The 21,289-nt window shown below is 39.8% G+C and overlaps 2 protein-coding genes across 2 annotated transcripts; both read right to left on the bottom strand.

Annotated features, from left to right (window-relative positions):
- Positions 1-2,939: 2,939 nt before the first annotated feature.
- On the bottom strand, positions 2,940-7,069 carry mettl21e (methyltransferase like 21e). Its single transcript, XM_041791010.1, has 5 exons — positions 6,802-7,069; positions 5,359-5,516; positions 5,139-5,256; positions 4,907-5,004; positions 2,940-4,783 (listed from the first exon to the last, which is right to left on the bottom strand). The coding sequence occupies exons 1-5, from the start codon at positions 6,842-6,844 to the stop codon at positions 4,454-4,456; spliced, it is 747 nt and encodes a 248-aa protein (XP_041646944.1). The 5' UTR covers positions 6,845-7,069; the 3' UTR covers positions 2,940-4,453.
- Positions 7,070-9,024: 1,955 nt separating this feature from the next.
- On the bottom strand, positions 9,025-21,039 carry ercc5 (excision repair cross-complementation group 5). The gene is made up of 15 exons (XM_041783124.1): positions 20,772-21,039; positions 20,453-20,628; positions 20,223-20,338; positions 20,024-20,125; positions 18,812-18,878; positions 18,041-18,184; positions 17,741-17,951; positions 16,416-17,309; positions 16,034-16,326; positions 15,329-15,448; positions 14,532-14,745; positions 12,900-13,044; positions 10,487-10,687; positions 10,321-10,405; positions 9,025-10,128 (listed from the first exon to the last, which is right to left on the bottom strand). The coding sequence occupies exons 1-15, from the start codon at positions 20,857-20,859 to the stop codon at positions 9,523-9,525; spliced, it is 3,462 nt and encodes a 1,153-aa protein (XP_041639058.1). The 5' UTR covers positions 20,860-21,039; the 3' UTR covers positions 9,025-9,522.
- Positions 21,040-21,289: the final 250 nt, after the last annotated feature.

Here is a 21,289-nt window from a genome sequence, read left to right as displayed (position 1 = left end):
CTTTGCCTACACTCCCTGCAGTGGCCTCAATCGCTTCTACAGAGACAGGATGTAACAGGATCAGGCTGGCATGCCGTCCTCCTGCATCACCAGCCCAAGAGAAGAAGGTGGTATCTGTAACAGTAACCTCAGAAAGACCCCCGATTACCTTTAACAGCCTTATACTGTGAAGTATCGCCATCCAGTTTAAAGTGCCGTCAATCTAAATCCACTTAACATCCCAAAACTTGAACTCCATCCAGCACCTCGGGACGTTTCGATGAGTTCATGGCGAGTGTGCGGCATGAGGTCATTGTGTTGATGTGCAGCCCTGTTTGGATCAAAGATAAGAGTTTTAAAGCTCCATGACAGGCAGCATCTGTCCCTCAGTGAAAGGTTATTTGTTATAAGAGACTGTTGGAAGATAAACTGCATTTCACTGGGGATGAACAGTTGTCGACTATTTGTTTGTCTTGACAATGCTGTTTCATTGCCATCACCTTTTATAACTACCTCTATGTTCCTCCTTAATCCAGCTCCTAGGTTAAAGCTGGACAGCTCATATCAGTCACACGGGCAAAAAGACAGGAAATAAGAGGAAGGAATATGGAATCCCGAGTTGGATATCAGATTTAATAGGTCACATTAAAACATGCCACCCTTGCTTGGTCTGTCCAAAATATTCCAGCTTACTGGTGGGTTTCCACAGCCTGCATCATTGTGTGAGACGACGAGTGTTCATGTTACCGAAGCTGCAAATACTGCCCAGTACCAATGCACGCTCCGATTTGATCTCCTTATCAGGCTTTGCAAGTAAAATACTATCCAAGGATGTCTTATTTGATGAAAAAATCTAAAAAGTTTGCACATTTTTTGAAACTGTTTGACCCTGGATTGGATCTGGATCTAGTGCTGATTCGGTAAGAACATGAACACAATTTTGATTTTGGTTCCTTGTGTTTCCTTTGTTGGGTGTGTTTTTGTAATACATTCTCACATTTAGCCAGAGTGTTTCCTCATACGATTTTGTCATTAAACCCTCTGTGTGTTCCTGTTTTCCTTGTGTGTTTCTTAATAGTATTTCAAAGTTTAGCTTTAGTGCTTCCTGTGTTATTTTGTGCCTTATTATCCTTGTGTGTATTTAGTCCGTGTGCTCCTGCCCTTCTGTGTCAGTTCATCATTCCTTGTGTTCGCAGCAAATTTTCTTTGTATCTCTGGTGTTTTCTGTTTGATGTACAGCCCTTTCTCTTTTCTTTGATAGTTGTTTTAGCCCCCTACATTCTTTGGTACCTGTATGGACTGGATGATGGGGTGGGTAACAGGGGCAGTGAACTCTGGAGTGTCCTTTAGCCAGATCACTGATCCGGACTTTGCTGATGATGCTGTGATCTTTGCAGAGGGAGACAGTAATCTGTGTCTGAATGTTGAGTGTGGATGTTGTGGAACAGCTCACCTACCTTGGCAGTGTAGTTCACTGATCCACTAACTGCAAGGCTGAGATTTACTGCAGACTTGGATGGAGCAAGACAGTGTTGTGTTCCCGGTTCTGAGCATGCTGATGAAAGCCAGAGTCTTTCCTTCCTTGGTCCTCGTGGTCTTACTACTCTTGTGAGGCCTGGACACTGACTGATAACCAGAAGGGCCAGCTGGACTCTTGTGACAGCTTCTCTTCAGTGCATTTCTGGGTTTCGTTGGCAGGACCATGTGTCTGATGTGCTCAAGAGAACGGGAATGGCTGCACTTTTCCAGGCACCTGGCGCACTTGTAACCTGACATGCCAGCTGGATTTGTTTCACACATCCATCTGGGAAAGCTTCAATAGGAAACGTTTGGGAAAAGGCAGAGGATTTGACAAAAACTTCGAGTTTTATTGAATGAACGTTCTGTCTGTCACGTCTCTACAGGCCAATCAGAGCAACAAAACATGACGTAGCTGCTATCGAGCTGCGCGTGCGCAGCTACTGAGGAATAACATGGCGACAATAGACATATAAGTACTCCACTTTTGGTGTTTTTGAAAAGAAACTCTGCTGTTCTTTGTTCTTTTTTAACAAAGAAATGTCATCAAGTCCTGATAAAACTGGCGCTTTAGCAGCATCCATGGCTAAGCTCCTCCTCCATAATTGCACCAGCTCTTGCTGCTGCTTGTTTACCTCATGACTCTGCTGTGCCTGAAAGTACTGCCCCTCGTCGCTGATTGGTCCTGTCACTTTCTAACCGGGCCCAAATGGTTCAGATGGGAGCTTTGCAAGATGGATTCACCAGTGAAAAACAAAGAAACGGGCGTGTCCATCTGCTTTGCAAGGTTAGCGCACTTTCCCACACAGAAAAATCTGGGACTAAGCATTAAGGAAAAAATAGTTGTATTTTTCAAATTATTACATACAGAATGGCCATTGTCATCATCTTTTTCATGGGTTTGATATTTGAAACAACCCACTGACAGATGTAAAGACCAATAGGACTGATTTATGGGGAAAAAATCATGAACAATGGAGATGTAAAGTTTTAGCTAAATGCCAGGGATATACTTTCTACCTGCTAAATTTGGGGCAAAAATTCACCCTCTCTTTTCCCTGGCTCCTTAACTAATATTTAGCTCTTTAGATGTTTAATGTTATGCTGAATGATAAGTGTACATGGTCTTCATTGGGTTGGAGTAAGGAGGAATAATGCTGCGACACACTGCAGTCAAGTGAGCTGTCATTTGTAAAACTCCAGTCAGGCATCCACCGCTTGAAAAATGTTATGCCTGTTAACAGGGATTCAGGGTAAAAGTGTTTAGAGCTCTGTAACAGAATAAATGAGACTCATATTTAACAAACTGTTTTAAAAATTCAATACTACAAAATAAAATATGCAATACTTAATGAGAAGTAAAAAAAGATTTGTATACTGAAAATCATAATAATAGATAAATAGTATCCATTTGACACAATAGTAAAAGAATTCCAGAAAAGTTCATCTTGTGGAAAGTTTATTATGAGAAAAGGGAGAGTAAAAGTTCAAATATCAAATAATATTCTCTGACCTTTACTTCCTTAGTTAAATGATATTTGACAGTAAAAAGGTCATTCATTTCAGTACTGATGGAGCATATTTAAGAAAAAAGAAAAACCTGCCCAAATTAGCCTGGAACACCTTGATAATGCGGCCATCTCTCTTTCTTTCTTTCTTTCTTTTTTCTTTTTTCTTTTTGTTGTGAAAAATTAGTATTTTTGTGACGAGGCTGTTTTAGTACAATTATTCTAAATGTCCCTGACCCTGAGAATTCTGAGATGATATAATGTATTGTTTTTGAGAGGAAAAAAAGGGAAATTTTTCTCAAATTTTGTTGTAACTTCTTGATAAAGAAGTCATATTAAACATTTTGTTTTGAAATTTCCCAATTCTTTCTTAGTGGGTGGCAATAAACTTTCAATGGATTCTTATTTTTCAAGTCCCTGACTCATTTTGCCAATGTACATTTGCTGTGTACTTTTTGGGAAAATTATAAGTAAATTCATCACAAATTTCATTGGTTTGTGAATATTTTCAGTGCTTTGGATGCAAACAGTGTAATCAAGCAAGACCTGGGGCTCTGCAGATGAAGGACAAACAGTTAAAAACAATAATAAAGACAGTAACATGCTTGTTATCGTCCAAAATTTAATTCCCAGTACTTATATGCCAAAATGAAAGAAAACTTTTCCAGATACCTAGATTATCTATTTTATTTAAGTAAATAAAAAATGTAATTTGAAGCAAGGGTTCTGAAAGAAAACTTTTGGGAGTTATTCAGTTTTAATTCGTAGTTTGTGTGTGTTGTAAAATGTTGCATTATTGCTATTTTTCAAATTAAAATATTGTGGTAAGTACCTACAAAAGTGTAGAAAATTTAAAAGTAAAAACTTATTTTAATTTAGATTTTTATTTTCATTAATCTAATTGAAGAATTTGTACACAGAATCAATAAAAACATTAAAAATGAAAATAATTAAAACAATCCCATCAAGTATGACCAGTGGTGGTGTAGTGCATGAGCATATGTCATTTTATGGAGTATTTACATCAATTTTTCATTCACTGTAGAGTTTATCCACTTCTAAATCCCCTCTTCTTGGATGGCAAAGGGAAACAAAAGTAATCAGAGTATGCTGGTTCATCTGTTTTTGATGCTTTACCCCCAACCCTGTTGAGGGATATGAAATAGCTCACTCACAATGCATCATTTTATAATTGTCTGAGGGCCAATAGGCAATCATAAAATCTGATGCACTTTGTTAATTTCACAGTGATCTTTACTGCCTGAAGCAGCAGAAGTTAGGTGAGAATGTTCAAACACTGAAAACTAATTTCTAGGTGAAACAAAAGTTAGCCTTAGCTGGATGTTCATTAAAATGTTGGTCTACATTATGAGCACAGCCCCTTTCCAGGCACCACTTCACCACTGGGTAAGATGGCTTCAATTCACACTCTCTCTCAGTGTATCAGTTCAGGCTGCAGCCTCTCTTTGGTCCTGCTGAGCCCTGGTGTCCCTCCTCCAGGCTCGGTACAGTTTGATGCTCAGACTAGGGAGGTTGTAAAGTTCCTCCAGGTGGAAGCGCTGCTGAAAACGGTCCACAAAGCTGTTCTCTGGGTCTAGACGAAACCGCATGGCCCACAGGATCTGTGTGTTTTCCTGACACAAGTGGTCAAAAGTTTCCATCAGCTCATCCAGGTACGGGTGGGCGTACACCACGTCTGCTGCCAGGATGTAGTCGAAACGGTGTGTGGCTCGAGGGAAACGCTGCTCCACTTCCTGACCCCAGATCAGCTCTGTTACCTTAAAAACATCATTCACAAATGATTTATTCAGTATCAAACACAGAATTTCCATCAGTTATCTCAAAACGTTTGATTTCATTTCTCTTGTTGGCCCTTTCTTCAATTATCTGAATAAACTTACCAACGGGATGTATTTACATCTGTCCTTGGTGTTGCGCATCACATTATACTGGAGGTTCCCCAACACATCAGGTAGGTCAGTGGAAGTCACCTTAGCTCCTGTACAGAGAGACAAAGAGGATGCAGAAAAGTTTAAGAGGATGACATACAAACAGCAACAGAGAGAAAAAGGTCAGAAAGTCAAATTAAGTCCAAAATAGAAAATGTAATAGTTGAATGATTTATTTCTGTACCTAACAGACTGGCTACAATGGTGACCAGTCCAGTTCCAGCCCCAAGTTCAATCACATTCTTGTCTGTCAGGTTGTATTTGTCTTGATTGGTCTCTAAGAAATGACATAACACTGGCGCCTGTTAGAGGAGAAGACACAAGACTTCAACAGTGGCTAGTAGGGACCATTAAAAAAACTATAGATAAATATTCAGATGACATTAGAGAGGTTTTGGGTGTACCGAGGGCCAGAGCACAGCTCCATAGACGTCTGTCGACTCTTTGATCTTGATCTGCTGATCAGAAAACATGTATCCCTCCCAGGCCTCCACGCCGATCACAGAGGGACGGAAACATCGAGTCATTATGGCTTTGGCTAGTTCTGCATCTGCAGCAGCTCCTGCACAGGCACACAAAGAAACATGGGGTCAAAAACATTTCAGTGCAAAAGCTAAAGACTGATTTTGGTCAATAAATGTGCAAAAGCCTCAAGAGGACATTAATTATATTTTACTCTGTTTTCCAGCATCTCAATATATGCATGTCTTTATCTTGGAAAAATAACTGTTTTCATTCATTTTCTTGAGTTATCACCCCCCAATAAATTACCATAAATGACCTCAGTTCAAATCCAAATACTGTTTTTTCTGTGTTTTTATGACCAACATTTACTTAAAAATTTGACTTAAAGAAACTGCTGTTCTACTCGCTCCTCTATATCTTGGTGATAAAGAGTTAACACTGGCTGACTATGCAAAAATGCACTTTGACAAACCCAATAAAACTGGGTTTACAAAAGGAAAACGATGTTCCCGAACACACCATACTAGACTGTAAAATTCTTAAAAGTAAGAGTAGTTTCAGCAACATTGCCAATGAAGCAGTTCATAGTAGGTATTATAGGATTTCTTAATTAACAGACATTGAAACATAAAGTTAGGTTTGATTGAAGTAAAAGCCAAACGTTTACACAGAATATTCCTAACACAGAAACACATGCTTTCAGGTTATTTGGGTCAGATGATCCTTTAATAAATCCAAACAGCTGCACTTTTATAATGAGCCATAAAAAAATCTCTCATCAACCAGCATGATAAGACAGCTGGGCTACTGTGCAACATGAGTTTGTTGTATTTATTAATTTGTCTATTTCTGCACATCTCATAAACACGTCACTGATAATCTCCAGCATTTAATCATACACATGAGTCATCGTGCTGTTTTCCTTCGTATCACCTTTCAAGTGGATTCTCTGCTCTAAATGAGCAACATGTAGCTCATCAAACCCCTCTAATCTGTTTGTTGTACTGTGCCAGTGTGTGTCTATCCCCAGCTATGCTTCAGTGCTGAGGCTCCTGACACACAACTTCAGTTATGTAAAGCTGGTTTGGAGAAAAGGTCAGGGGAGCCCCGCACAGCAACAATGCAAAAGTTGAGGGGGTCAGAGAGTGCTCCAGAGTTTGATCTGTAGACTTGAAGTTCACTGATACTGACAAGCAGAGACTAAAAAGTTTGCAGAGACTATATTTCTAAGCTTTGACTTTAGAGTCATAGTCAGAGGGTTTTGAGGGATTTAAATAAGCATACATGTTTAAGCAATTGTTACTTTTTTGTTCATTTTTGCAGCATAATTGAAAATAAACAGATCTTTAGTTTTTCTGTCATATATAACTCTTAATTCTCACCTTCTTTGGTGTCCTCATTGGCCTTGGTCTGTGAAGACTCCATGTCTGAAGGAGTCCAAGAAGGAGGGCGAGAACACCCCGAAGGACTAAATCTTCAGCACTCAAATCCTGTTTTCTGGTCCTCTAGATTTGGGTCAAAATCTCCTGCAGGACTCCAGTCGTCACCTTCTATGGTTTTAAATTACACACAAATATAGTAGTTACGAATTTCTTGTCCAAACACCCCTCCGCCACCACCATGAGCCTCAGCTCCACCCTGCATGTCTTGTTCTTTCTGGGCATGCTTGGACTTCTCTCTCTGATGCAGTAAAACCGACGGACAGCAACAGGTGCTGTGTTGCTCTGCTGAACTGGTGCCGAGGAGTGAAGATGAAGAATTATATTACATAAATTTAACCAACAGGTTAAAATAGACTGAGGTGTGAGTGATAGAAGCATCAGCTGTGAATGTAGAAATATATTTTTTTGTGTTTTTATAAAGAGCATAAGGTGCCAAAGCCCTAAAACCCATACAGCCATACGGTGCCCGTAGGAAGTATTCACTCCCACTGATGTTTTACCCTTTCATTGATTTTTATAAATCCCTCATTTTCAATATATTTTTTGCTCAATGTCCAGCCAACTGGTGCTAGTAGTCTCACAATTAGTGAAAAGGGGATCACCTGAGTACAGTGAATGTGTCTCAAGTGATTGTACTATACAGACACCTGTGTCTGGAAGGTCCAGTCACTGGTAAATTAGAATTCCTGGCTACCATTAAGGATAAAAGAACACTTCAAGCAACCCCGAGAAAAGGTTATTGAAAAGCATGAATCAGGAGATGGAACCAAAACATTTCCAAGACACTGAAAATCCCTCCAAATTCAGTTAAATCCATCATCACGAAATGGAAGAAATATGGCACATGTGTAAATGAGCCTAGATCAGGCCGTCCTCACAGACTGAGTGACCATGCAAGAAGGAGAACAGTGAGAGAGGCCACCAAGACACCTATGACTGCTCTGAAGGAATGACAAGCTTCAGCAGCTGAGATGGGGGGGACTCTGCAAACTGTTGACCAGGTTCTTCACCAGTCAAAGCTTAATGGGAGACAGTCAACAAGAAAGCCACTGTCATAAAAAACGTATCCTCTCAATACAACCCATGATTAAGTCTGAGTCAAACATACTTCTACCTTAGAAATCTTGAATACAGTTCACTGAAAGGCATGTGGGAGACTTCATGATCAAGTGGAAGAAAGTTCTTTGGTCTGATGAGACCAAACTGGTGTTTTCTGGCCATCAGAAAAGACGCTATGTTTAGCAGATTCCAAACACTGCACATCACCACAAACACACCATCTCCACTGTGAAGCACGGTGGTGGCAGCATCATACTGTGGGGATGCTTCTTGGCAGCAGGCCCCAGAAGGCTTTTAAAGGCAGTGGATAAAATGAATGTGGCCAAAAAAAAAAAGGAAAATCCTGGGGGGCAATCTTATTCAGTCTGCAAGAGAAATACAGAACAAAAATGTGTCACATCATATTTGGCCCATTTCTTTGTAATAAGTCATTTCCAGTGGTTTTTCCAGTAAATTATATATTACTATCTAAAGATAACAACGCCTTTTTTGTGATGAATCATTGTAGTATATTTTCTTAAGAGTTTGATTGATTAATCTCATTGTATCAAACGGACAAAGCTTGTTTTCTTTTCTTACATTTCTGGCAATCTAGAGAGAAAAACAACAGGCCAAACAACGACATGCTATTACTGCTTTTCACAGTAATGATTCAAGTTGAATCTATATTTGTGTTTGTTTTTTGGTTTTGCAACAAAAGGATGAAAACTGCTCATTATTATAGGAAAATTTAGCAAATAATGAGTGTATGCTTCACATAGGAAGGAGTTTGTATGTAACCTTAAAGAGGTTTAAAGGATGAAACTCACTGAACAGTGAGTCAGGACCAAAAGTGGGTAACAAATTTGTGCCAGGAAAAATACATATGGCAAAAACTTTGACTGACGGAAGCCTGAGGTGGACATACAGTGCATCCATACATTTTTTAAGTTTCCCTGTGATAACAAGAGTTTATTTTTCTCAAGACATCAACCTATTTATCTTCTTTTCTCCAAATAACAAAGCTAGTTTTTCCAAGATAATTTAAAAAATCATGGTGAAATCAACAAACTTCTATGCTGTCCTTGAAAAAATGAGAAAAATGTATGCATGCATATCCTCCATTAATGATGTTCTTTCTGAACAAGTTTCTTCTGTCTCATCTCTTTGTTCAGTCATGATGCTCCATTGAGGGTCCAAACTGTGACATTTGTTGTTCAATAAATTTGAGTTGTTAAAAATTTTTAAGGATGGCGGTCATAATTTCTCATAAAGAGACAGTGGTGAGTCCTGAAGGCCAAATAACTGAGAAACACTGGTCTAGATCAACACTTATCCTCTCAACACAACATATGAGTAAGTCTGAGTAAAACAGACGTCTACCATAGAAAACTTTAAATAAGTGAAATATTTAATGAAAAAAATTCTCATTCTTCTACAGATATCGTCGGTCACATTAGTACAGAACATGTTTTATACAATACAAAAAGGCTCAATTCATCCCTGATAATGACTTCATGATTCATTCACATCACCCATGTTTAAATATCAAATATAATATCACAGAAATTATCAGACAGTGTGGCAGGTTTGGTAGAGTCTTTGGTCAGTTTTTGATGAAGTTCAGTTTTTTCCTCCTGTCTTCCTCCCCCTTCCTTTTCCCCTTGCACTTCCTCTACCCCGGGAATTTTTCCCTCCTCGGCTGCTTTTGAACACTGATCGGGCTGTTACCATGGTTACTTTATCTCCACCATCATCGCTGTCCTCACTGGAGCTGCTGCTCCTCTTACTCCTCTGTAGTGGAGTTTTACTACTCTGAGAGGATCTAACAGAGATGGACTCCTGGCTGCTGCTGCTCCTCTGTAGTGAAGTTTTACTACACTGAGAGGCTTTAACAGAGATGGACTCCTGGCTGCTGCTCGACTCCCTCTGAGACATGACAGGAGGCTCAACAAAGGATTCTGATCCCAGAAACCCTCCTCCTGCTCCGGCTGCAGGCATCCTCTCCTCTCCCCTCTCTCGTCCTTTCACTGGACTCTCGCTTGGTGTCCTTCCTTTCTTAGATTTGGATGGTGATGGTGTCTCCTCTTCGCTGTCCTCCTCCTCTTCCTCTCCTCCATCTCTCTCCTTCCTCTTCATGCAGGTGACGGCTCGGCGGAGACGCTGGCTGCGGATGGCCTGTTTCTCCTGCTGCTCCATGCGAAAAAACGAGTCGATACGCAGCTGAGTCTGAACCCAAAGAGAGAGAGATAAGGTATTAAAGTTTTAACTACCGCACATCTCATGTTGATGTGCAGCTTATTTGTCATTGAAAATATAAAACATACACCACAAAATCAACCTATTAATTAACAATTTAGTGCACAGGTAAGCCTTGGGAACACATATTTGGAGCCCCTAGTTGGGATTTGTCTCAGTTACCTGCTGGGTGTTGAGCTGCTTTATCACAGGCTGAAGAGTCTCCTCTGTCCTCCTGCTGCTCCAACCGAAACGATTTAGACAGAACGTAAAAGACCGATTAAGGAAGCTACATAATCTCATGAATCCACCACACAAACATACTTAAACACACACAGTGAAAGGATATTCTTTGATCATGTCAAGTTGTGGGCGTCCCCAGCTGAAGGAGCTTTCTGACTGATCCACAGCAGGCTCCAGGTAAGCTTGAGCAACCACAGGGCTGGGAAAACCCGGCTGCAGCTTCAGATTCCTCAGCTTCTTCTTAACTTTTGTGTCACGAGGATCAGACACCAGTCGCTTTTTCTCCTGTGCCTCTGACCACCATTTACTAGAAGGAAAGAATTATAATCATGCAAAAACAAACATGAAAACCACTGATGTGAAAAGGTATTTTATTTTACAGTACATTATACAGGTGCATCTAAACAAAAAGAATATAATGGAAAAGTTATTTTTTCCTGTGACTTAATTTAAGAAGTGAAACTTCTAAATATCATAGATTCATCTCATACATTTTTTTTATCTTGATGATTACAGCTCCTAAAATTAAAAATCAACTATGTTCTTTAGGAAAATTATACTCAGTTATACACTCTGTACTTGGTTGGGGCTCTTTTTATATTCATTACTGCAGTTTTGCCACAATGCATGGAGCCAATCAGTCTGTGGCACTGCTGAGGTGTTACGAGGCCCAAGTTGCTCTGATAGCAGCCTTCAGCTCGTCTGTATAGTTGAGTCTGGTGTCCCTTATCTTCCTCATGAAAACACCTCAGATTCACTATGAGGCTCAGGTCAGGCCACTTGGCTGGCCAATCAAACACAGCGATACAATGGTCAGCAAACCAGTTTCTGGTAGTTTTGGCTTCACTGTGGACAGGTGCCAAGTCCTGCTGGAAAAAGGAAATCAATATCTCCTGTGAGATACAGTGGGGACTCTGTACTTGATAAAGTACAGTGGACCAACACCAGGAGATGATATGGCACCCCAAACCATCACTGGCTGTGGAAACTAAAAACACTGGACTTCAAGCACCTTGGATTCTGGTCCTCTTTGATCTTCACCCAGAATCTGAGACCATCATTTCCAAATTAAATTCAACATTTACTTTCATCTGAAAACAGGACTTTGGACTCCTGAGCAACAGTCCAGTTCTTTTTCTCCTTAGCCCAAGTGAGACGTAGATGACGTTTCTGGTTCAGGAGTGGCTAGACACTAAGAGCAGGACAGGTCCATTTCCTGGACCTGTCTGTGTATGGTGTCTATTGATCCACCGACTCCAGCCTCAGTCCACTCCTTGTGAAGTTCCTCAAGTTCTTGAATCTGCCTTGTTTGACAATCGTCTGAAGGCTGAGCTCAGCTCTGTTGCTTGTGCACCTTTTCTCTCCTCACTTTTCCCTTCAACTTTTCATGAATATGCTATGATACAGCCTCTGAGAACAGCCTGTCCTTACTACAACAACCTTCTGTAGCTTACCCTCCTTGTGAAGGATGACAATGATTGTCTGCTGGACATTTGTCAAGTCAGCAGTCTTCCCCATGATTGTGGTTGTGTATACTGAATCAGAATGAAGGCTCAGGAAACCTTTACACATCAGACTTTTCCACAATACTCTAATATTTTGAGCTAGTGGATTTTTGATTTTTGTGAGGTGTAATGCTAAAAATCAGAACAAAGTTGAAATACTTCACTTTGCATGAGATGATTTTTGAATCTGTGAAAATTTAACTTTCTGAATTGAATCACAGGAAAAAAATGAACTTTTATAAGATATACAAAATTTTTAATTTATATGTCCAAAGAAACATGTATTTTAGAGACAGAAGGTTAAGAAATCCCTCAAAGTTCAGTTCTGAGGGGAAAAAAGCATAAAATCCACATGCAAGTGCAACAAAATGTGGAAACACAAGCATTTCCAATCAATGGCAAAGAGTGCCTCTGATGGGGGAAATCTCCAAGAGGAACCAATGATGCATGGTGAATTCAGACAGTGAATAATTAATTTCCTCTACATTTTACAAGAGTTCTCACAGCTAGCTTCACCTTTGTCAACATTTCTGTAATAAAAAAATCAGTTGTTCATATAAATTGTTTAAAGATGTATTTTTGCCCTTGCTATGCATTTATATAGATTGGAGGACAGTGGATAGAGTAGAAAACAGGGATGAGAGAGTAGGGGAGAGACATCCTGGAGCCACAAGCCAGACTTAAAACTGGGCCACCTAGGCACATGGGTGGCGACCTAAATACTAGGACATCTGCGCCTCATAGGTATTTTCTTTTTTACAAACGTTACTCACTGAAGAACTGTATCTTGTTACCAATAAGAAACAGCAATTCTATATTAAGTCAGGTTTTGGTTAGATTGCTTAATTCATAAAGTTTAAATAACATGTGCCTTATATAAAGAGCTTACGTTCAAAAACAAAGCAAAGATATCCAATGATTCATAAATATTAATGTTTTGTATTTGACAGTCAGGTAATCACAGAGGAGGAATTGAATTTGAAAGATGAAATTGGCTAAATGTTTTTCACACACCTGAACTGTATGAGTGGCTCAAGACCCGGCCCTGGGAACTCGTTGAGGATCTCCATGCCGGTCACATGTCCGACCCCTGGTACTCCCTCTGTGTAGTCACTGCCCAGTAGATAAGCCAGGTTTATCAGTTTGGTTCTGTCCAGGCCTGACAGAGAAATAAACAGAGATGGGAAGACGAATAAAAATATGAAAGGAGAGAGGGAGTGAGCACGATGTGAACTCTTGCATGGCCCAATGTGTGGTCAGTCTGCTGACAGCCCATCAGTCAGTTTAGGATCACCCTCATTCACAAACAACTGTCTTTGATATGTGCAATATAAACCTATCAGATTAGCGCGGCAATGTGTTATCCTAACGCAATGTCGACACCTCACGCTTCTATTTCAGTAGGCAACAAAATAACACGATAATATAGATCTGTATGAATATGTTCAAATTGGGATGTCTGGGGGTTTCATTTAAAGAAAAAATCAAATTAAATGGCTTCATAAAAATGATTTTTATACTGGTTTGGTGGTTTTACTTTTCCTCTTTATCAAGAGGAAGATTAGGCATGAGAAAATTCTGATTTTTAAAAGTAAAATACTACGTTTGAAGGGCTAAGTGCACAACTATTCATACATTTTCTATAATTAAGTTTTCCATGAGTAAATGCAGGAGGTTCTCCTGAGATACTGACTTCTTAATGCCATTCAGAAAACAATGCTGGTTTCCCTTGGTAAAGAATCAGTTCCTCAATATATCAAGAAAGAGGTTGGAATAGACAGTCTAGTTGGCATTTTGTTTTAGGGGCTTCATTCAAAATGTTCAGGGTTCATGGTCTGTCTCCTTGAGAGGGTAGCACCCTAGGCATCCCCCTATACCAGATAGTACAGTTATACATTTTTCCACTATATCTAAGACTGATGTATATTTACCTCCACCAAGGAAGTTATGTGATTGGCAGGGTTTGTTAGTTTGTTTGTTAGCAACACTCAAAAAGTTATGGACAGATTTTGATGAAATTTTCAGGAAATGTCAAAAATGGCATAAGGAAGAACTGATTAGATTTTGGGAGTGATCCGGATCACCATCTTGATCTAGGAATTTTTAATAGGATTCTGTATTATGGGGAGACAGGGCTAATGGCGGGGGTCTGCACTCTCCGAGTGCTTTTCTAGTTTATAGTGCTGCTATGTACAACAATATATCAGCTGTAAATATTGGCAGAATTTTTTATGCTGATATTCAACTTTTTAAGCTAATATCTGCCAAAACCGACATGCTGATAATATAGTGAATCCCTAAAATTTCAAGGGGAAACAGTGTAAAGAAAATGCATGGATGCATCTCCTATAAAGGCGTCTTAAATTTGGAGAATTTGTTTTCAGTTCAGTTTCAGTAGATTCACAATGTAGATGCTATCAATCATGATAATTCATAAAAATAGTCATTTGTGAAATAGTGTTCCCTGGACGCAATCTGGAGCTTGCAATTTCATTTTTTAATCTCTAAAATAAAATAAAGACCAATTTACAGCAAAAGAATGTGTGATCTCCATGAGGTTTACTTTGTTGTGATCACTTCAGACTGTTAGTAAAAAGGGCAAGAAAATAAAGTTCTTAAATAAAAAGGACAAATATTTACACTGACCGAGTTGGTTCTGCAGGTCGCTAAACTGATAGTGTTCCACGTATTTGTTCTGGCTGAAGAAGTTCTTGTACACATGTCTTCCTCCAAACAGCCACACGTCGGAGTCGTCGGTGATGGTGCCGTTTGTGTGGTCAGTGCGGTCGAGTACTGCACACTGAGCCTCAGCCTCCATCGGAGCCACGAGGAAGGGGATGCCGAAGAGCCGGAGCAGTTCCTGAGGTTGAAGGGATAGAGGGTCATTACTTTACACAACATTCAGCACCTCAGCTAACCTGCTCACATCTCTGTTTGAACACCATCATTATATTTAGGTATTCCTTCAGACTCTTAAAAATACTGAAACCATTTTAACATGTTGAGGACAAGGGACTTTATGACTAAGGTTTTTATGTAGACAAGAACGAGCCTGCATGCTTTTAGATTCAGCAGAGGAACAAACTCTTCTCTTAGCAGTTTTATTTTAATAGCAATAAAGATGAAGGGCTTATGAGGTTTTACATTAAGTGTTGATTTTATGAAGGAGAATATGGTGACAGCCGGAGACATTTAAGACTGTGAGTGACTGGATACTGATTGCATTACTCTGGGAATGTTTGGCAGGGGCATCATAGACCCTCACTGTTTGCCCTTCACCTTCTTTAGATTGTCATATCTTGTTGTGTAAATGTGTATTTGTGTTTTTATACAATACACAATGACAACACTTGATCAGAGGCACAACGGGCCAAATGTTCTTAAAGATGTGTTTGAGAGTGTGATTGTGATTTGGTATGTATTTGATAAAGTTTTCAGTTCACCTGACTCTCCAGATACATCTGTCCAGTGACGGTGTTGGCCATCCTCTCCTGCTGCTGTTTCAGCTCCCTCAGGCTGCTCTGCTCCACCTCAAGAGAGCTCTCCATAGCCTCCAGCTCACCCTACAGTACAGAAAAGAAGGAGACAAGTGAGAGGCCACCAAGATACCTATGAAGGGGTTCCAAGCTTCAGCAGCTGCGGTGGGAGAGACTCTGCAAACAACAACTGTTGCCCAGGTTCTTCACACGTCAAAGCTTAATGGGAGAGTGTCAACAAGAAAGCCACTGTTGAAGGAAACTATTTAAATCTCCACCAGAGCTTGCCAAAAGGCATGTGGGAGACTCCAGGGTCAGGTGGAAGAAGGTTCTTTAATCTGATTGGACCAAAATAGTGTTTTTCAACAATCAGACAAGAAGCTATGTTTGGTGGACATCAACTACTGCACATCACCACAAACACACCATTCCCACTGTGAAGCACGGTGGTGTGGGGATGCTTCTTGGCAGCGAGCCCTGGAAGGCTTGTAAAGGTAGAGGGTAAAATGACTAGAAGGAGCTGTGCAACCTCAAGTCTATTTACCATTCATGTGTCATAAATTACAACTAATTTTAATCGTGTAGATCATAGAGTATGTAATTTGGTTGAACTGTCCCATTAAAATAGTAGCATTTAAAGATAATGCTTTTACTTCTCTTAACAGGACATACCACATCAAAGTGCTCCCACTCATTGATGGTTGGAGCTGAGCTGGACTTGTCTTGAATTTCCTCCTTCTGCTCTTCCTCTTCCATCTGTCTCTTCTTCTCCTCATCATCCTCTGATATATCAGCAGCATTTTTAGGTTCAATCTGAGCCTCCATAAAACCTTCCTCTAGTTTGTCTTGTGTCTTTTTCTCAACTTCATTTGCTTTATCTGGAGATTCTTCTTCTTTCTTCATTACAAGTGATTCATCTTCATCCACCTCTTTGAATTCTTCCTCTGACACCTCAATGAAGCTCTCTGGGAAAGACAAAAAGCAGTTTTATTAGTAACTCCCTAGTTTAAGAAAATTATGAATCAGTGTGATATTAAACAAATTATCAGTGTACCTTCTGATTCACTCTCCTCACTGGCTTCTGACTTCATGTCTACAGGATGAATCTGAGTCTCTGCTCTGAGAGGTTTCTCATGAATCAGAGCAGAAAGGTTGATAAATAGTTTGCTCTGATTTGATGCAGCAGCAGCCTCTGGTTGAACCAAATTGCCATTTTGTCTTCTCTCCATTTCTGTCTGAACATTACTACCTGCTCTCATGTCCTCTGTTAGCTGTCCTTTTTTTGTCTCCTCTCCTGTCTTCTCCTGAGGTTGCTGCAGCGCTGCAAAGCGGAGTGCTTTATTTCTCTGACTGATCACTTCCTCAATCTCATCTTCTGAACTGCTGACAAACAAACTATCCTTCTCACGTAAACTTTGACCTGTTTTGATTCCATTAAATTCTGATTTTTCAGGAGGTAAAGAGTTCACTTTGTCAGGTTCTGGCTCGTCGTCTGAACTGCTGATGACCATTTGTGGAGCGGGAAGAGGACGATGAATATCTGCCTGCAGTTTGGTGAAAGAGCTGCTGATTGAAGTCTCATGTTCAGCACCAGCATCTTCCTCCTCAGCCAGAGCTTGTTGGATGGCCAGCATTGTACGTGGAGACACATTTCCATCCATCTTATCTCGCTCTGCCTTCTCCTCATCTGAGCTGTCATTCATTGCGGCCTGGATTGCTTTGAGAGTACGAGGCGAAGGGGGCAATGTGTCTTCTTGAGAGGATTTAGAGATGGAGGGTTTGGAGTCCTTTGAGGTTGGAGGCTGCACTGTTTCCTCTTCCTCACCTGCAGGACGCCATAGAGGCTCCGGTCTGCCTGTTGCTTGTCTTCTGTAGCCTGACAGAGAGTTCCCGGACCAGGGATCAGCTGCAGGCTGGCTCTGAGGAGTGATCTCAGTTTTTTTGGATCCTAAACAGGAAATTTGAGCAAAGTTTTCAACTTTAAATCAAAGGCAAGTTTGTACTTGTACATGTAGTCCTTACCACAGAAACCCTGTTAAAGGACAGTTTCAAAAAATCTCAAACCTTCTATGACATTATAGAACACAGATTTTACGATTTGGGAACAATCTGGAAAAACTTACAGTAAAATAGTGATGAGAATATTATAAAACTGAAATATGATTTCCCCTCGTTTAACACTGTTATGTCAAACACCGTACAGCTCTTTCCACTCCAGAATATAAAGTTTTTCCCTATTTCAAATATAACTTTCATTTTGTACAATGATTTATTTTCAAAGTGACTGTTACAATAAAATTATGATTAATGTATATGTTAAAATGTAATCTAAAGCAAGAAATGAAGGATAGTGAATACACAGCATCATGGTGCTATCACCTTTAATAAGGATGTAGTGGGAATAGTCTTCAGAAACCAGCCGCTGTGACTCTACGTCGTGACTCTGCGTCTCCCCGTCCTCGTTGTAGAGCTGTGGAGCACTGCCTGTGCTCCGCTGGCTCATCTCCTTCTCCACTCCCTCCAAACGCTGATTCAGCTGGTTCCTCTGCAGCAGGCCGGCCAGCTGGTACTGAGAGAAGTCTCCTGATTGCTAAGAGTGAAGGGAGGAGGAGCAGATCAGTGTAGGGATGATTTTATCTCTTTGTATGTGCCTGTAAGTATAAAAAGGAGAATCACTACCTCTGGAGGCTTGTGGTACATGGTCCGGCGTCTTTTAGAAAACTCCTTCATCTCTTTGAGTATCTCATGTTTCATTTCAGGAGGGAGGCAGGCAAACTCTTCAGAGTTGATGTCAACAGAGTTTGGGTTTTCGTACAGATCACCCTAAGAAACAGCGAGCATCTGGTCTTTACATGTCAAACATTCTAAGAAAGGTTGGTTTACAAAGCTAACCAATACAAGACCATAATTAGAAATCAGAATAACACTTTATCAGTAAAAAAAGGAGCTTTCAAAATAAGGGTGGGCTCAAAGGATTTTTATGTGGGCAACCCGGTGGCCCAGATGTTACAGAATTGGGCTAGCGTTTCACAACAGTTCCAAGTTTACTAAATCACAGTGAGTCAGATCAAATCAGAGAGGGGTCTGGGGGTCCTACTCCAGGAAATTTAGAACATCCAACACTGAATTCCCTGAATAAAGGAGAAAATCTATGCAACAATTTGAGGAAGATGATTAAAATCATTTAAGGTTGAATAGAAAACAAAGATTGGATAAGGATGTGTCTTAGTCAAAGCGTCTTCTAAACTTTAAGACCTCTCATTGATAAAAAATCAGACTTTTTAAGACTTTTTATGGCCTTAAATTTCAAATGTGTAATTTAAGACTATATAAGACTTTTCAGTGATCTAAAGGACCCATTCATGTCTCGTCTGGCTAAAGAAAAACTATTTAAAGTTATCATTACAAAGCAGTATGTTTTGATGCTCTTGTGTATGTGACATGTTTTACCTGATACATGTGAAAATCATCAGCTGTCTCCTCCCACTCTTCCCTTTCCTCCTCCTCTTCTTCCGAACTATAAAAATGAAACACATTAAAATGCTTATAGTATAAATGCAAGTGAAATAACAATTTAATAACAAACCCTGAATAATATCAACTCACAACTATTACTAATAACCCTTAAAAAGTATAACTAAGTTATAAGTGAGATTACAAATGAGTTAATGAGATAAGTGAGATCACTAAAGATCTACTGTGTTTAAGTTAGGGGTAGTGCAGAGGAAACATTCACTCATTCAATTTTTAATTTAAACAAACAAAAAAGTAAAAAAAATATCAGTAGAAGTCACTATAATGATCTATCAAACCTGTTTTTTGTTTGTTTAAAAAAACTTAAATTCCATGAAACAGTAGATTACAGTATTCTGCAAAATAAGTATAAAGCCCATAAGATACTAGTGGGAGCCAACATTTAGCAGAGATTTGAAAAAAGAGAAAGTCGCCACAATGTAAAAGAAACAGAGACCTTATAAAAAAGATGAGTCAGTACCAAACTGATTGACTGTGGTGTTTCTGTGGAAGGAATAAATTCATGGAAAAATCTTGACAGAGAAAGCAAAGATTCTAAGTTAAACATTATGTTTAAAAGAAATATTAAAGCATGTATGGTGAGGAAGTATGTAACAAGATCATCTTTGTTTTGTGTCAGGGTGACACGATCTTGATTTTGTGACTTAGTGTAACATGAATTCTAACTTCGGAATTGATATCTGGGTTTGAGCAGCTGTTTTGGCCTGCAGCATGTTTATTCTATTTCATTTTTTATGTATGTATATGATTTGTCGATTAATATTTTTAGGACAGCGCATACATTACAAGATTTTTCCACTGTCTGCTCCTTTTCATGCAAAGTTGAAGATTTTATGTTGGGTATAAATTGTTTTGTTTGTTTTATTGAATAAAACAAACCTAAAAATAATTTTAATTTAAAAATCTGAATTTGAAAAAAAAAATCTATACCATCTAAAATTAAAGTGCAACAATGGGCAATTTTATAATAGTGGCTGTTTAGCCATCATTGCTAACTTTTAACTTGGCTTGACATCAAGACTCAAACATGTTCAAGTTTTCTAACGGCTTAGAAATGAACGGGTTGGAAACTCTGACCAGATCCTCCTCACTTCATCAACAACTACTAGTGATGTATAAGTTTCTGACCTGCTTTTATCCTTCTCCTCTGCCTCAGGCAGGGCTGGTAAAATGTACATGTCGTCCACCTCATCTCTTCTCACACTGGAGAGACTGGGGAGAGGGTCCTTGCTGTGGGACATAAAATGGATAAATGGGAGAATGATAAAGCAAAATAGCTACTGTTTTGAGCTACTACTGCTTCTCCATCTCTCCACCTGTCTTTTACCTGCGATCTCCAAGAGCAGCTTTAATAGCTTGTCTCTTCAGAAATGTCTTGAGGAGTTTCTCATTGGTCTGTTTGGACTCCTGGTTTAGCTCCTCTTTCCTCTGCCTCCTCAGAGCCTGCAGGAAGGATAAGGTCAAAGCCATTTAAAATAATAGACGTCCTATATAATGGAACTTATTTCGTCTTTTTAACATTTACACATATAGCTGTTTTTGGAGCACAGGATATACCAGAGTTTGTTTCTTCAGCAGCGGTGCATCTCCATCAAACACAAACACTGGCTTGATGCGAAAGAAGAGCAGCTTGCAGATGCGGTGAAAGAGGGTGAGGAGGTGGGCGTTTTGCACACTGTTTCCATCGCGATCCCTCACCCCCTTTACTGCCTGGTTCAGCCATATACTGATGTCTGTGGGTGTCTGGTTAAGGTTAATGCTGAAGCTTTACAGAGGACAGCCAGTCACATCAACACATACAGATGAAGTTAAGATGCTAATGAAATCCTATTTAAAAAGAGAAGTAACGACTGTGATCCCGACAAATTCAGGATACCGACAGCAAGGATCTTTCCCTCCAGAGTCTCGGGGTTGATGGGTTTCCCTGTGCTCTCCAGTAGCCTCCAAAGTCCGTGCACTCCCATCACAACTGTAGTCTAAAACTACAACCGGAAGAACCGTGAATATCAGAAAATAAAATCGCAAAACAAACTATAATGGACTAATTTGACCATTTTGATCAATCAGATCAGGGGAACGTGGGTAGGAAAACAATAAACAAAAGAAATGCACTGTAGCGGCACTTTACAACGTTTCTCGTAACAGTGTTTTTGTCTGTAGAGAAACAGGTGCAGGCGCCGGAAGGTTCCGCTTTAAATCAAAACTGAATTCATGGAAGTTAAGTATTGTTCAGTTTCATTTTCATCTTACTTTTCTTTTTTTTCTGACGTTGAAAAAAAATGATTAAAATGCGCGTAATATATTTTGGTTATCATTTGGCGGAACGGAACACAGTATTTTTAACAGGTGATCCTTGGGGGTGTCATTTTACCCCGATCAAGGACTGTTAGGCTT

The sequence above is a fragment of the Cheilinus undulatus genome, linkage group 1, assembly GCF_018320785.1.
Source record: "Cheilinus undulatus linkage group 1, ASM1832078v1, whole genome shotgun sequence".
NCBI classification, from domain to species: Eukaryota; Metazoa; Chordata; class Actinopteri; order Labriformes; family Labridae; genus Cheilinus; species Cheilinus undulatus.
The sequence above is the reverse complement of the archived record's forward strand: the minus strand, read 5'-3'. Positions and strand labels throughout refer to the sequence as shown.